This window comes from Ranitomeya variabilis, chromosome 1 (assembly GCF_051348905.1).
Source record: "Ranitomeya variabilis isolate aRanVar5 chromosome 1, aRanVar5.hap1, whole genome shotgun sequence".
Lineage (NCBI taxonomy): Eukaryota > Metazoa > Chordata > Amphibia > Anura > Dendrobatidae > Ranitomeya > Ranitomeya variabilis.
In genome coordinates this window covers 20818101-20833573 of record NC_135232.1, presented here as the reverse complement: position 1 = coordinate 20833573, position 15473 = coordinate 20818101, and the positions used below count along the sequence as shown (strand labels likewise).

General features: G+C 50.5%; 1 protein-coding gene across 1 annotated transcript; it reads right to left on the bottom strand.

The window, feature by feature from the left end:
- Nucleotides 1–5096: 5096 nt before the first annotated feature.
- On the bottom strand, nt 5097–15237 carry DCTN3 (dynactin subunit 3). Its single transcript, XM_077281323.1, has 7 exons — nt 15085–15237; nt 11885–11969; nt 10831–10917; nt 10600–10683; nt 9896–9954; nt 8369–8428; nt 5097–6081 (listed from the first exon to the last, which is right to left on the bottom strand). Exons 1-7 carry the CDS (start codon nt 15166–15168, stop codon nt 5992–5994), a joined length of 549 nt encoding a protein of 182 aa, XP_077137438.1. The 5' UTR covers nt 15169–15237; the 3' UTR covers nt 5097–5991.
- Nucleotides 15238–15473: the final 236 nt, after the last annotated feature.

The window sequence follows — 15473 nt, the reverse complement described above, 5'->3', positions numbered from 1 at the left end:
GGATGGAAACCAGAATTGCAGAAAAAAGGTGAAACCAAAGTAGCAGAACTAGCCCGATTATTAAGGGCAAACTTGGCCAAAGGCAAAAAAGTAACCAAATCATCCTGATCAGCAGAAACAAAACATTTCAAATAAGTTTCCAACGTCTGATTAGTTCGCTCGGTTTGGCCATTAGTCTGAGGATGGAAGGCCGACGAAAAAGACAAATCAATGCCCATCTTAGCACAAAAAGTCCGCCAAAACCTGGACACAAACTGGGATGCTCTATCAGACACAATATTCTCAGGAATGCCGTGCAAGCGAACCACATTCTGAAAAAATAGAGGAACCAAATCGGAGGAGGAAGGCAACTTAGGCAAGGGCACCAAATGGACCATCTTGGAAAAACGATCACACACGACCCAGATGACAGACATTTTCTGAGATACTGGAAGATCCGAAATAAAATCCATGGAAATGTGCGTCCAAGGCCTTTTCGGAACAGGCAAAGGCAAAAGCAAACCGCTGGCACGAGAACAGCAAGGCTTAGCCCGAGCACAAATCCCACAAGACTGCACAAAGGAACGCACATCCCGTGACAAGGAAGGCCACCAGAAGGACCTAGCCACCAAATCTCTGGTACCAAAAATCCCAGGATGACCCGCCAACACCGAAGAATGAACCTCGGAAATAACTCTGCTGGTCCATCTATCCGGGACAAACAGTCTCTCTGGTGGACAACGGTCAGGTCTATCCGCCTGAAATTTCTGCAGCACTCGTCGCAAATCAGGGGAAATGGCAGACAAAATCACTCCCTCTCTGAGAATACCAGCCGGCTCAGAAACTCCCGGAGAGTCAGGCACAAAACTCCTAGAAAGTGCATCAGCTTTCACGTTCTTCGGACCAGGCAGGTATGAGACCACGAAGTTGAAACGGGAGAAAAACAACGACCAACGAGCCTGTCTAGGATTCAGGCGCTTGGCAGATTCAAGGTAAATCAGATTTTTGTGATCAGTCAAGACCACCACACGATGTTTAGCTCCTTCGAGCCAATGTCGCCACTCCTAAATGCCCACTTCATAGCCAACAACTCCCGATTACCAACATCATAATTCCGCTCGGCAGGCGAAAACTTTCTTGAAAAGAAAGCACATGGCTTCATCACAGAGCCATCAGAGCTTCTCTGCGACAAAACAGCCCCTGCTCCAATCTCAGAAGCATCAACCTCGACCTGGAAGGGAAGAGAGACATCTGATTGACATAAGACTGGAGCTGAAGAAAACCGGTGCTTCAGCTCCCGAAAGGCCTCCACGGCCGCAGGAGACCAATTAGTCACATCAGAACCCTTCTTGGTCAAATCCGTCAAAGGTTTAACCACGCTAGAAAAATTAGCGATGAAACGACGGTAAAAATTAGCAAAACCCAAGACCTTCTGAAGACTTAACAGACGTGGGCTGAGTCCAGTCATGAATAGCCTGGACCTTGACTGGGTCCATCTCCACAGTAGAAGGAGAAAAAATAAAACCCAAAAAGGAGACCTTCTGTACTCCGAAGAGGCATTTTGAGCCCTTCACAAATAAAGCATTAGCACGCAGGACCTGAAACACCATCCTGACCTGCTTCACATGGGACTCCCAATCATCAGAAAAGACCAAAATGTCATCCAAATAAACAATCATAAATTTATCCAGATATTCTCGGAAGATGTCATGCATGAAGGACTGAAACACAGAAGGAGCATTAGAGAGTCCAAAAGGCATCACTAAGTACTCAAAATGGCCTTCGGGCGTATTAAATGCCGTTTTCCATTCATCTCCCTGCTTAATGCGCACAAGGTTATACGCACCACGGAGATCTATCTTGGTGAACCAACTGGCACCCTTAATCCGAGCAAACAAATCAGACAATAGTGGTAAAGGATACTGAAATTTGACTGTAATTTTATTCAGAAGACGATAATCTATACAAGGTCTCAAAGAACCGTCCTTCTTGGCCACCAAAAAAAAATCCTGCACCAAGAGGGGAAGAGGATGGGCGAATATGTCCCTTCTCCAAAGACTCCTTTATATAACTCCGCATCGCGGCATGCTCTGGTATAGACAGATTAAAAAGTCGTCCCTTAGGAAATTTACTACCAGGAATTAAATTTATAGCACAGTCACAATCCCTATGAGGGGGCAGGGCGCAGGACCTGGGCTCATCAAATACATCCTGGTAGTCAGACAAAAACTCAGGGACCTCAGAAGGAGTGGAAGAAGCAATAGACACCAACAGAGTATCGCCATGAATTCCCTGACAACCCCAACTGGACACAGACATAGCTTTCCAATCTAAAACTGGATTATGAGCTTGCAGCCATGGCAGACCCAAAACGACAACATCATGCAAATTATGCAGAACGAGAAAGCGAATCACCTCCTGATGTACGGGAGTCATGCACATGGTCATTTGCGTCCAATACTGAGGCTTATTCTCAGCCAATGGCGTAGCATCAATTCCCCTCAGAGGAATAGGAAATTCCAAAGGCTCCAGGACAAAACCACAGCGCCTGGCAAACGACAAATCCATCAGATTCAGGGCAGCACCCGAATCCACAAAGGCCATAACCGGGTAGGACGACAAAGAACAAATCAAAGTAACAGACAAAATAAATTTAGGCTGTATAGTACAAATGGTGACAGGTTTAGCGATTTTTTTTAAGCGTTTAGAGCATGCTGAGATAACATGAGTAGAATCACCACAGTAAAAGCACAACCCATTTTGACGTCTATGACTTTGTCGCTCAATTCTGGTCAGAGTTCGGTCACATTGCATAGACTCAGGTCTCTGTTCAGAAAATACCGCCAAAGGATGAGCAGATTTGCGCTCCCGCAAACGCCGATCAACCTGAATGGCTAAAGCCATAGAATCACTCAGACTTGTAGGGGTGGGAAACCCCACCATAACATTCTTAACTGCCTCAGAAAGACCTTCTCTGAAATCTGCAGCCAGGGCACACTCATTCCATTGAGTAAGCACCGACCATTTCCGAAATTTTTGACAATACACCTCTGCTTCATCCTGACCTTGAGAGATAGCCAGCAACGCTTTTTCTGCCTGATTCTCAAGATTAGGCTCCTCATAAAGCAGTCCAAGAGCCAGAAAAAATGCATCTACATTAAGCAAAGCAGGATCTCCTGGCGCCAGAGAGAAAGCCCAATCTTGAGGGTCGCCACGCAACAAGGAGATAACAATTTTAACTTGCTGAGTGGAATCACCAGAGGAATGAGGTCTCAGAGACAGAAATAACTTACAATTATTCTTAAAATTTTGAAACCTAGATCTATCTCCAGAAAACAACTCAGGAATGGGTATCTTTGGTTCTGACATAGGGCTACGAATAACAAAATCCTGAATACTTTGCACCCGTGCAGTAAGATGATCCACACTAGAAGTCAGAGTCTGAACATTCATGTCCGCAGCTGAGCTCAAAACCACCCAGAGATTAAGGGGATGAAAGAAGCTAAACAGACTGCAGCAAAGGAAAAGCGGGAGGAAGGAAAAAAAAAAATGTACTCAGGTCTTCTTTTTATCCCACTTCTGCGATGCATTAAACACTTTTAGGCCTGCTATACTGTTATGATCCTTAGTGGCTGAGGATCACAAATTACTCCAGCTAAGTAACAAACGTAGGACAAGCTCTAGTGAGGTGGCAAGCTGGACTGACCGCAAATCTGAACCTGACCAAACACACTAGAAGTAGCCGGTGAACGTGCCTAAAAATCCTAGACGTCTCGAGCCAGCCTGAGGAACTAACTACCCCCTAGAGAGAAAGAAAGACCTCACTTGCCTCCAGAGAAATAATCCCCAAAGATATAGAAGCCCCCAACAAATAATAACGGTGAGGTAAGAGGAAGGCACATACACAGGGGTGAAAGCAGATTCAGCAAATGAGGCCCACTAATACTAGATAGCAGAAAATAGAAAAGGGAATTTATGCGGTCAGTAAAAAACCCTTACAAAATATCCACACTGAGATTTCAAGAACCCCCACACCAACTAACGGTGTGGGGGGAGAAACTCAGTCCCCTAGAGCAACCAGCAAGCGAGGAAATCACATTTTAGCGAGCTGGACTAAAAACATAATGAACACTGATAATCAAAAAATGATCAAACAAAAACTTAGCTTGTCTTGGAGAGACTGGGAGCAAGGTAGACACAAGGAATCTGAAGAGCACTGAATACATTGATAGCAGGCAAGGAACTGAGTATCCAGGTGAGCTAAATAGGAAACCAACCAAGGATAACGAACCAGCTGATGCTGCAACCTGCAGAAAGACAACACTACACAGTACCGCTTGTGACCACTAGAGGGAGCCCAAAAATAGAGTTCAGAACACATTACCCAGCATCCTCCTATTAACCCCTCCTCTGCTGTACATTACCAGCATCTCGGTATTAACCCCTCTCCTGCTGTACATTACCCAGCATCCTCCTATTAACCCCTCCTCTGCTGTACATTACCAGCATCTCGGTATGAACCCCTCCCCTGCTGTACATAACCCAGCATCCTCCTATTAACCCCTCCCCTGCTGTGCATTACCCAACATCCGCTTATTAACCCCTCCCCTGCTGTACATTACCCAGCATCCGCTTATTAACCCCTCCCCTGCTGTACATTACCCAGCATCCTATTAACCCCTCCCCTGCTGTGCATTACCCAACATCCGCTTATTAACCCCTCCCCTGCTGTACATTACCCAGCATCCCCGTATTAACCCCTCCCCTGCTGTACATTACCCAGCATCCTATTAACCCCTCCCCTGCTGTGCATTACCAGCATCCCCATATTAACCCCTCCCCTGCTGTGCATTACCCAGAATCCTATTAACCCATCCCCTGCTGTGCATTACCAGCATCCCCATATTAACCCCTCCCCTGCTGTGCATTACCCAGAATCCTATTAACCCCTCCCCTGCTGTACATTACCCAGCATCCTATTAACCCCTCCCCTGCTGTGCATTACCAGCATCCCCATATTAACCCCTCCCCTGCTGTACATTACCCAGCATCCTCCTATTGACCTTCTCTGCAATCAATGGCACACAGAACGTGCAATCACCGGGCGTTCAGAGCCCGGATGTCAGATTTTTATTGGACTTTTACAGGATGAAGTAAATGCTTCCATAAATAACGTAGTGACCGCGGCTCCACGGGAAGAAACCGCAGCAGATGGCGGCATCAGAGGAAGAGTAAAGTGCGGGGGGAGGGGAAACAGTGATGGACGCAGTTCCCAGCACATAAATAGTTAATGCCTCTATAGGATGAGAGAGAAGTGGGAAAAAATCCTGACTCCAAACACAGCTGAAGCTGCAGCGAGACAGCAGATTAATCCTTTCCCTTCTTGTTCTGATCACAGATGTCTTACTCCAATCACTTCCAGAGCTGCATTCACACATCTGCTGACTTTCAGTTCCGTGCAGGATTCCACATGGTCCTATGGACCACCGTTGCGGTGTCTCAAATGCATTGCATTGCAAAAGTTATGGCGAAGACCACGGCTTCTATAGAAGCAGCTTCAGCGCCGCAGATCTGAATGTAACTGGAGAGAAGAGTGGGATGTGAAAGCAGAACTGTGACTGCTGCTCTGGATGTGACTGGAGTAAAAAGATGAGATGTAACTGAGGATCTGTGGGAGAGAAGTAAAATGATGGTGACGTGACCTGGGCGGCCGCCGGCTGAGCGCTGCTGCATCACAGACATATATCCATCCCTGCTGGACTCAACTCCACGGATTACAGACGCGCAGATCCCAGAATGTGACGTCTACAGGGGCCACTGTCTCTCCAGAGCAGCGCTCCTAGATCACAAGCTACAGCGCCGAAACCAGAGCGTCACAGGAGAGGACAAAGAGCAGAGGAGCCATGAAGACCAGCGGCGGAGACCAGAGGCGCCAACATGGAGAACAGGATGACAGATGGGAGAAGCGGCGGAGGAACAAGAGGCAGACACCATGGCGGCTCCATACAAGCGTCACTCGGATCGCGGCTTCACCTGCTGAGCGGCCTCAACCTGAGAAAGAACCTCGTCCCACATCACAAACTGCTTAGAGAGGAGGAGGGTCTGACACAAAGGGTTAAGGGGCATAAGTCACGGGTGTTACCTAGGACTGCAGGTGACATCTACTACATTATATGTACTCAGAGTTATCACTGGGTTACAGTCATATGAAAAAGTTTGGGCACCCCTATTAATCTTAAGCTTAATGTTTTATAAAAATAGTTTTTTTGCAACAGCTATATCAGTTTCATATATCTAATAACTGTTGGACACAGTAAAGTTTCTGCCTTGAAATGAGGTTTATTGTACTAACAGAAAATGTGCAATCTGCATTCAAACAAAATTTGACAGGTGCATAAGTATGGGCACCCTTATCATTTCCTTGTTTTAAATACTCCTACCTACTTTTTACTGACTTACTAAAGCACTTTTTTTGGTTTTGTAACCTCATTGAGTTTTGAACTTCATAGCTAGATGTATGCAATCATGAGAAAAGCTACTTAAAGTGGCCACTTGCAAGTTGTTCTCCTGTTTGAATCTCCTCTGACGAGTGGCATCATGGGCTCCTCAAAACAACTGTCAAATGATCTGAAAACAAAGATTATTCAACATAGTTGTTCAGGGGAAGGATACAAAAAGCTGTCTCAGAGATTTAACCTGTCAATTTCCACTGTGAGGAACATAGTAAGGAAATAGAAGAACACAGGTACAGTTCATGTTAAGGCCAGAAGTGGCAGGCCAAGAAAAACATCAGAAAGGCAGAGAAGAAGAATGGTGAGATCAGTCAAGGACAATCCTCAGACCACCTCCAGAGAGCTGCAGCATCAACTTGCTGCAGATGGTGTCACTGTGCATCGGTCAACTATACAATGCACTGTGTTTTTTTGCCACCATGCATAACGCCTTTTTGTATTACCAAACAACTCAATCCTGGTTTCATGAGTCCACAGGACCTTCTTCCAAAAAGAAATTGGCTTCTCCAAATGTGCTTTTGCATACCTCAGCCGACTCTGTTTGTGGCGTGCTTGCAGAAACGGCTTCTTTCGCATCACTCTCCCATACAGCTTCTCCTTGTGCAAAGTGCGTTGTATAGTTGACCGATGCACAGTGACACCATCTGCAGCAAGTTGATGCTGCAGCTCTCTGGAGGAGGCCTGAGGATTGTCCTTGACTGATCTCACCATTCTTCTTCTCTGCCTTTCTGATGTTTTTCTTGGCCTGCCACTTCTGGCCTTAACAAGAACTGTACCTGTGTTCCTCCATTTCCTTACTATGTTCCTCACAGTGGAAATTGACAGGTTAAATCTCTGAGACAACTTTTTGTATCCTTCCCCTGAACAACTATGTTGAATAATCTTTGTTTTCAGATCATTTGACAGTTGTTGTGAGGAGCCCATGATGCCACTCTTCGGAGGAGATTCAAACAGGAGAACTTGCAAGTGGCCACTTTAAGTAGCTTTTCTCATGATTGCATACACCTGGCTATGAAGTTCACAGCTCAATGAGGTTACAAAACAAAAAAAAAGTGCTTTAGTAAGTCAGTAAAAAGTAGGTAGGAGTATTTAAAACAAGAACATGATAAGGGTGCCCATACTTATGCACCTGTCAAATTTAGTTTGAATGCAGATTGCACATTTTCTGTTAGTACAATAAACCTCATTTCAAGGCAGAAACATTACTGTGTCCAACAGTTATTAGATATATGAAACTGAAATAGCTGTTGGAAAAAAAAACAATTTTTATAAAACATTAAGCTTAAGATTAATAGGGGTGCCCAAACTTTTTCATATGACTGTATCTGTGGTGTTACATAGGACTGCGGGTGACATCTAGTACAGTATCTGTACTCAGAGAGTTATCACTGTTATCTGTGGTGTTACATAGGACTGCGGGTCACATCTACTACATTATCTGTACTCAGAGAGTTATCACTGTGTTATCTGTGGTGTTACATAGGACTGCAGGTGACATTTACTACATTATCTGTACTCAGAGAGTTATAACTATGTTATATGTGGTGTTACATAGGACTACAGGTGACATCTATTACATTATCTGTAGTCAGAGAGTGATCACTGTTATCTGTGGTTACATAGGACTGCAGGTGACATCTACTACATTATCTGTACTCAGAGAGTTATCACTGTGTTATCTGTGGTGTTACATAGGACTGCAGGTGATGTCTACTACATTATCTGTAGTCAGAGAGTGATCACTGTTATCTGTGGTGTTACATAGGACTGCAGGGGACATCTACTACATTATCTACTCAGAGTTATCACTGTGTTATCTGTGGTGTTACATAGGACTGCAGGTGACGTCTGCTACATTATCAGTAGGTGAAGGATACCATCTTGTTGTAGTCCTCCAGGAGCCTCTTGCTCTCGGCCGTCACCTCCTCGCTCTGGTCCTGTAGAGAGGAGACACTGCAGTCAGTGCAAGACACAAGTGCACCGCTCCACTGGAAGTTTAGATGGTGAAATTCTTAGTTTCCGGATGATGGGGGTGATTGTGCTCGGACGGGCAGTATCTGTCAGGCGTTATCCTCCAGCCGTGCTCCGCACATTACTGCCCCATCCTCTAAGTGCTTCACTTTCTAAACAGTTTTTAAGTCAGCGGAAAATAAAAAAAGCCATAAAATTCTCCCATAAACCGGATTATCTGCGAGCGTCTGCCGTCAGCACAGAGATCAATGATGGAGCGCAGCCTCAGACACCGGACGTGGAGAGCGCCGCAGCCGTAACCCTCGCACTGCTGGGGACACCAGAACGCCAGCTCTACAGCAGTAACCCTCGCACCGCCGGGGACACCAGGGCGCCAGCTCTACAGCAGTAACCCTCGCACCGCCGGGGACACCAGAGCGCCAGCTCTACAGCCATAACCCTCGCACCGCCGGGGACACCAGAGCGCCTGCAGCCGAAACCCTCGCACTGCCGGGAACACCAGAGCGCCAGCTCTACAGCAGTAACCCTTGCACTGCCGGGGACACCAGAGCGCCAGCTTTACAGCAATAACCCTCGCACCGCCGGGGACACTGGAGCGCCAGCTCTACAGCAGTAACCCTCGCACTGCCGGGGACACCAGAGCGCCAGCTCTTCAGCCGTAACCCTCGCACTGCCGGGGACACCAGAGCGCCAGCTCTTCAGCCGTAACCCTCGTACTGCCGGGGACACCAGAGCGCCAGCCCTTCAGCCGTAACCCTCGCACTGCCGGGGACACCAGAGCGCCAGCTCTACAGCAGTAACCCTCGCACCGCCGGGGACACCAGAGCGCCAGCTCTACAGCCATAACCCTCGCACCGCCGGGGACACCAGAACGCCTGCAGCCGTAACCCTCGTACTGCCGGGGACACCAGAGCGCCAGCTCTACAGCAGTAACCGTCGCACTGCCGGGGACATCAGAGCGCCAGCTCTACAGCAATAACCCTCGCACTGCCGGGGACACCAGAGCTCCAGCTCTACAGCCGTAACCCTCGTAATGCCGGGGACACCAGAGCGCCAGCTCTTCACCCGTAACCCTCGTAATGCCGGGGACACCAGAGCTCCAGCTCTACAGCCGTAACCCTCGCACTGCCGGGGACACCAGAGCGCCAGCTCTACAGCCGTAACCCTCGCACTGCCGGGGACACCAGAGCGCCAGCTCTACAGCAGTAACCCTCGCAGTGCCGGGGACACCAGAGCGCCAGCTCTACAGCAGTAACCCTCGCAGTGCCGCAGAGGAGTCCAAAGAAGAGGGGTGTAATTGAGTGACCACTGATAACTGTCACCTTCCAAGATGCCACGCAGCACAGCCAACAGAACTGTGCCTGCAGCTTGGGATGTGACTGGAGGATAAGACCTGATGCTTCACCACCCAGAAGACTTCGCCGGACACCAACCTGCTGTTTTATATGGACCTGGGACAGAGTCTGCAGCTTGGAGGCCTGCGCTGGCACCGCTGTGAAAACAGAGAGACGGGTCACAGAGTATTCACCGGGGGCGGATGTTACTGGGGGTCTCTGGTGTTATGTAGAGGTCAGAGGACTTTCCATCCACATTGTTCACACTTGTAACCATATGATGTAAATATCGGTCCTGTGAGCGCAGGCGGTGTATGAGACGGGATCACAGGAGAATAATGAAGTAATAAGCAACAAACATGTCTGGAAAAGTCCAATCTATTAAATTATTTAATTTGTGTATTAAATGGCAAAAAGAAAAAAAATCCAAACTAAAGAATAGTTTTATTTTCCTCGGTGTATCTCCTCCTTCCAAATATACAGTAAGAAGCCATGAAAATATTGTACGGACCATAGAGAAGAGTTAATAAATCTGCAGACCGCCGATCAAAAAGCCGCCACCTCCCCCACAGAGCTGTCAATCAAAAAATTAAGTTATGGGCCGTAGAAAAATGGTGATAAAAGCTGCCGTAATGGCACCGACCACACGACGAGCGCCGGAAAAACAAAACCTAAAACACAACTGGATATTTTTCACCATTTCATCCCATAAGCTTCATTTACCCGGAGAGGACTTTCAGAGGACGCTTCGTTGTCGTGTCCTGGTTGCAGGGGCCACATTTGGCCCCCCGGCGGACCCTCACCTTTGATGTGCTCGCTGTCCAGGAGCGGCTGCAGGGAGTGGAGCTGCTCCAGCAGTGCGGCCTGAGATAGGATGTACGGCTCCTCTGCGGGAGAAAGACAAAGTCCGTAATCGCCATCCTTACCGCAACCCCCCCAGCCTCGTGCTCCGGGTGAGCGGCCGTCATCAGGAAAGTCATTGACGCCACACACGGCTGTAGATGGAAACCATCAGGGAGAGCATCAGCAATCACCTGCCAGAATGAACTCCAGCTTCATGGCGTCGGGGACGGCGATCCGGTCGATGTACTGCGGGTCCAGATACTTCATCAGATCATCGACTGAAAGGCAAACTCTGCTCAGTGACATGGAAAACTGACAAAGAACGACAAAGCTTTCTGTTACTCGCAGTTTACAAGATCTCTGCTTGCTGTCAGGATTCCTGATGTCTACCTCCGCTGGAAGGGGGCTGCATGTGTGCGAGCACAGTAGTACTGGAGGGAGACGTCCCCCCATCCTCATCATCGCCCCCTCCAGCCGCTGCGAGCCTGGGGAGAAAGCACACCGGGGGGACGCCCTATTCCCGCTCCACCTGGGGAAGCCCCTGTGACATGTCCATATATGGGCAATGAGGTCACAGGAGCTTCTCCAGACCTGATGGCGTCTCCTCCACTATTCTGGGCACTAGAGCCCTGTACACACTGCGCAGATGTCAGGCAGAAGCTTCTCACAGCTCAGGGTCTCTATGACATCTAAACTCCTCTGCAGTTGGCACAATTCTCTCTCAATTTCAAATGATTGCGTCAGTGCAGGTAAAAGTCTCAAGTTCGTCCAGATACGATTGAAGCAAACCATCAGCTGTGAGAAGTATTGCATGACGACAGGTTCTCAGCTTATGCATGTGAATGAGGATGAGCTCATTTACTGACAGGAAGCATTGAAAACATTGAGGAATGAAGTCCTGAATACGGGGCGGCTGCAGAACCTTCTGCTGTACCACATTTATAGGAACAGGTGCTTGTAATACACATCTCACCCTGAGGGGGGCAGTAGAGCCTCACCAAAGGAGAAGAGCAGCGCTACAGCAGGAGCCCCCAACCCCGACACCCAGGGAAGATGTAATGTGGCTGGATTTCACTGTCTTTATTGTGGCTGAGAGGAACGGACCCTCCGCGGCTCTACAGGGCCGATTACTGCAGACCCCGGAGTCACAGCCAGCTGCCCATGATCGGGGCCAGGATCTGTAATATGTAGTGTAGGGTCCCCCCTGCTGCCGGTGGGCTGCACATGTCTACATCGGCCACTCACTCTTCTTGTACAGGGTCTTCACTCGCTCCCTCTTGCTGGCGATGTTCCCCAAACCAACCTGGACTTTTATTAACCCATCTGTGACCTGCAATGTAAAAGAGATGAGAGTTTAAGGGCAAATCCCACAGATTGGGGGCAAAAGATAGGGGAGGTGGGGCGCAGGAAGGCGAGGTGGGGCGCAGGAAGGCGAGGTGGGGCGCAGGAAGGCGAGGTGGGGCGCAGGAAGGCGAGGTGGGGCGCAGGAAGGCGAGGTGGGGCGCAGGAAGGCGAGGTGGGGCGCAGGAAGGCGAGGTGGGGCGCAGGAAGGCGAGGTGGGGCGCAGGAAGGCGAGGTGGGGCGCAGGAAGGCGAGGTGGGGCGCAGGAAGGCGAGGTGGGGCGCAGGAGGCGAGGTGGGGCGCAGGAAGGCGAGGTGGGGCGCAGGAAGGCGAGGTGGGGCGCAGGAAGGCGAGGTGGGGCGCAGGAGGCGAGGTGGGGCGCAGGAAGGCGAGGTGGGGCGCAGGAAGGCGAGGTGGGGCGCAGGAAGGCGAGGTGGGGCGCAGGAAGGCGAGGTGGGGCGCAGGAAGGCGAGGTGGGGCGCAGGAAGGCGAGGTGGGGCGCAGGAAGGCGGAGATCTGGGGAAAAGGGTAAAGGGGGAGATGCAGGGCAAAAAGGTGGTGGAGGCACAGGGTAAAGGCTGAGATCTGGGAAAGAGGGGGAAACGCGGGATAAACATGAAGAAATGAAAGATATGGACAGAAATGGGGACCAGAGGCGGGCAGGGGGGTCCAAAAGATAGGACCAACGCGTCTGATTGCGGCTACTGGGCACTTATCTCCCTTCTGAATGATCAGTCGAGCTTTACTTTGAATATTATACACGACGATCAGAAGAAAAGCGATGAGTCACAGACCGGAGACTCAGCTCACTGACACCACTGGTCACTCGTTTTGCAGTCTATGTACTGTGATACATGGAGGATGGACGCCAGCATTTAGATGTTTCTTGTAACCACCTATAAGCTGATGATGGATTTGAGATCTCCGTCCAATTGAATGTGACGGCTGAGGTGCCCTCATACAGTGACCGGTGGTGGTGGGTGATTAGGTCAGATGGAGGCCGGAAGATGAGAGGGTGGTGATGTCACGTGGTGAACAGGGGGAGTCGCGCTGACGTCACGCGGTGAACAGGGAGCGCCGATGGTGTGGTCATGGGGAAAACGCTGGACGCCTGCGGTGTAGTTATGGGGAAATCGCTGGGTGCCGGCAGTGTAGTCACAGGGCGAACGCTGGGTGCCGGCGGTGTAGTCACGGGGCGAACGCTGGGTGCTGATTTCAAACTGTGGACAGGCAGCACAGATGAAAAGGTCACATGGTGACTGGCTTGTGATGACGTTAAATGAACAGTGGCTGCCAACGTTCCACAATGGCAGGCGGCAATGGCTGGTGATGTTAAGTGGCAGTCCAACATGCAGCAGCGGCAGGCGATGTCCATTGGCGGTCCGTGAAAGGCAACGTCATGCAGCGGACAAAGGTGATGTCCTGCCATGGCTAGCTTGCTCGGATGGCGATGACTCACGAAGTTAGGCAGGCGCGGCCGGTGAAGCCACAGAGGCAGGAAGGCGGCTGGAGATGTCACACAGAGGCAGGAAGATGGCAACATCCTATTGTAGCAGGCGGCTGATGACATCAAACAGGCACAGGCGGGCGAAGACTACATCCAGTGACCAATGGGCGCACGTGACAACAACGCTTGGTGACTGGGTATTTATGACCCTTGGTAACCGGTGAGCATGGCGACGGCACTCGGTGTACGTGGAAGGTAGCGATGACAATCAATGACCGGTGGGCGCGGGTGGTGGCGACCCTTGGTGACCGGTGGGTGGTGGTGACCCTTGGGCACGGTTGGTGGCGACCCTTGGTGACCGGTTGGGTGTGGGTGCTGGTGACCCTTGATGATGGGTGAGCTTGGCTGGTGGCGACCCTAGTGACCGGTGGGCGTAGGTGGTGGTGACCCCTTGGGTGTGGGTGGTGGCAACCCTTGGTGACCGGTGGGCGTATGCCGATGTCACACATCGCGCTGGCTCTTGCGTCTGATCAGGCGCTTGTGACACACCCGTACTATTTACTCCCATGAGCCTCAGCGCAGGACGTGGACACCACAAGTGTCAGCAGTGAGTGATGGGCAGTGCGGCTCTTTTTTAAATAGAAATATGTTTTCCACAGTCCTGGCTCCAGGTCTTTGCCCCATTATACCCCTGGATAAGTCTCTAGTGAAGCAGTGCACACCAGTCTCAGCATTGCGGTTTCCTCAGACTGTTCGCTCTTGTGACCAGCGCCCCCGGCTCCTCGGCTGTAGTCTTACTCTCTAATAAGTGGCGTTTCTGTACCTGTCCTCTCTAAATTAGTCAGTGCTGTGATCCGCGCTGTATAACATTATAATTGGTAAAAATAAAGGCAAGTTATGAGCACTGGTGAAGGAAAACAATGGGGCTCGGAGCCTGCGCTGTATGAAGCCCGCTTGCTGATTGGACGCAGCAGCCTGATCCGGGGGCGTCTACATTGACTATCAGATGGTTTTTGGACGCGCTGCCACATACCAGGACTTCTGCAGATATTTTTAACACCCAAAATTCACAACAAGCTGCGTTTTAGGAGCTCATGAAAAATCCTGACGCAAACGCAGCTCCATGCGCCCCTATGTGAAGTAGTGTGGGGATGTAATCTGGATCAGGACTGCTACACATCACACCGCACCAAGCGCTAGTGAGAAAGCAGAGCCACCCGTGCCGCCCCTCACCCGTGCCGCCCCTCACCCGTGCCCCATGTTATACACAGGCTCCCCATACATTGCATTAGCAGCTATAACATGGGGCACAGCCGCTCACTGTATGACGGCTCAGAGTCTACATTATGGCCGCACACTGCTCCTATACAGCACGTCCCTTGTTCCGCGCATGCTCAGTCCTGACCACCAGTCTGCCTCCTCCTCCTCCTCCTCCTATACACACAGTCTGTGCCGTGGATGAGGCCGGCGTCCCTGCATTATTACAGCCTCACTGCTCCTCACACATCAGTCACACTTCACCGCCGCCGGCTACCTGGGCTCAGTCACACTGCACAGCCGGCTCCTTCAGGAACGACACGCCCCTACTATCTACTCCCATGAGCCTCAGCGCAGGACGAGGACACCACAAGTGTCAGCATGCGGGGCCGGTACACACCTTCCTCGTGTGAGCTCCGCTCTCCCCGTACAGCCGCAGCTCCAGCTCCTGCACCCGGTTCTGCAGCTCTCGGAGCTCCGCCATCTCTGTCACTCTACTACTTCCGGCATAAACAGGAAGTACGTCACCGCCGACCCCAGGAGTGACGTCACCGCTCCTGCGACAACAGAGGTGCCGGGTACTGGTAGTGACTGAGCCGCAGCAATGACCGAGGGATGTGTCCGATACTGCGGCTCCCAACACTGACAGCAGCAGGAAGAGAACACAGGAGGCAGAGAACGACTGTAACACACCTCAGCTGCTGCAGAACCTCACCATACACCTCAGCTGCTGCAGAACCTCACCATACACCTCAGCTGCTGCAGAACCTCACCATACACCTCAGCTGC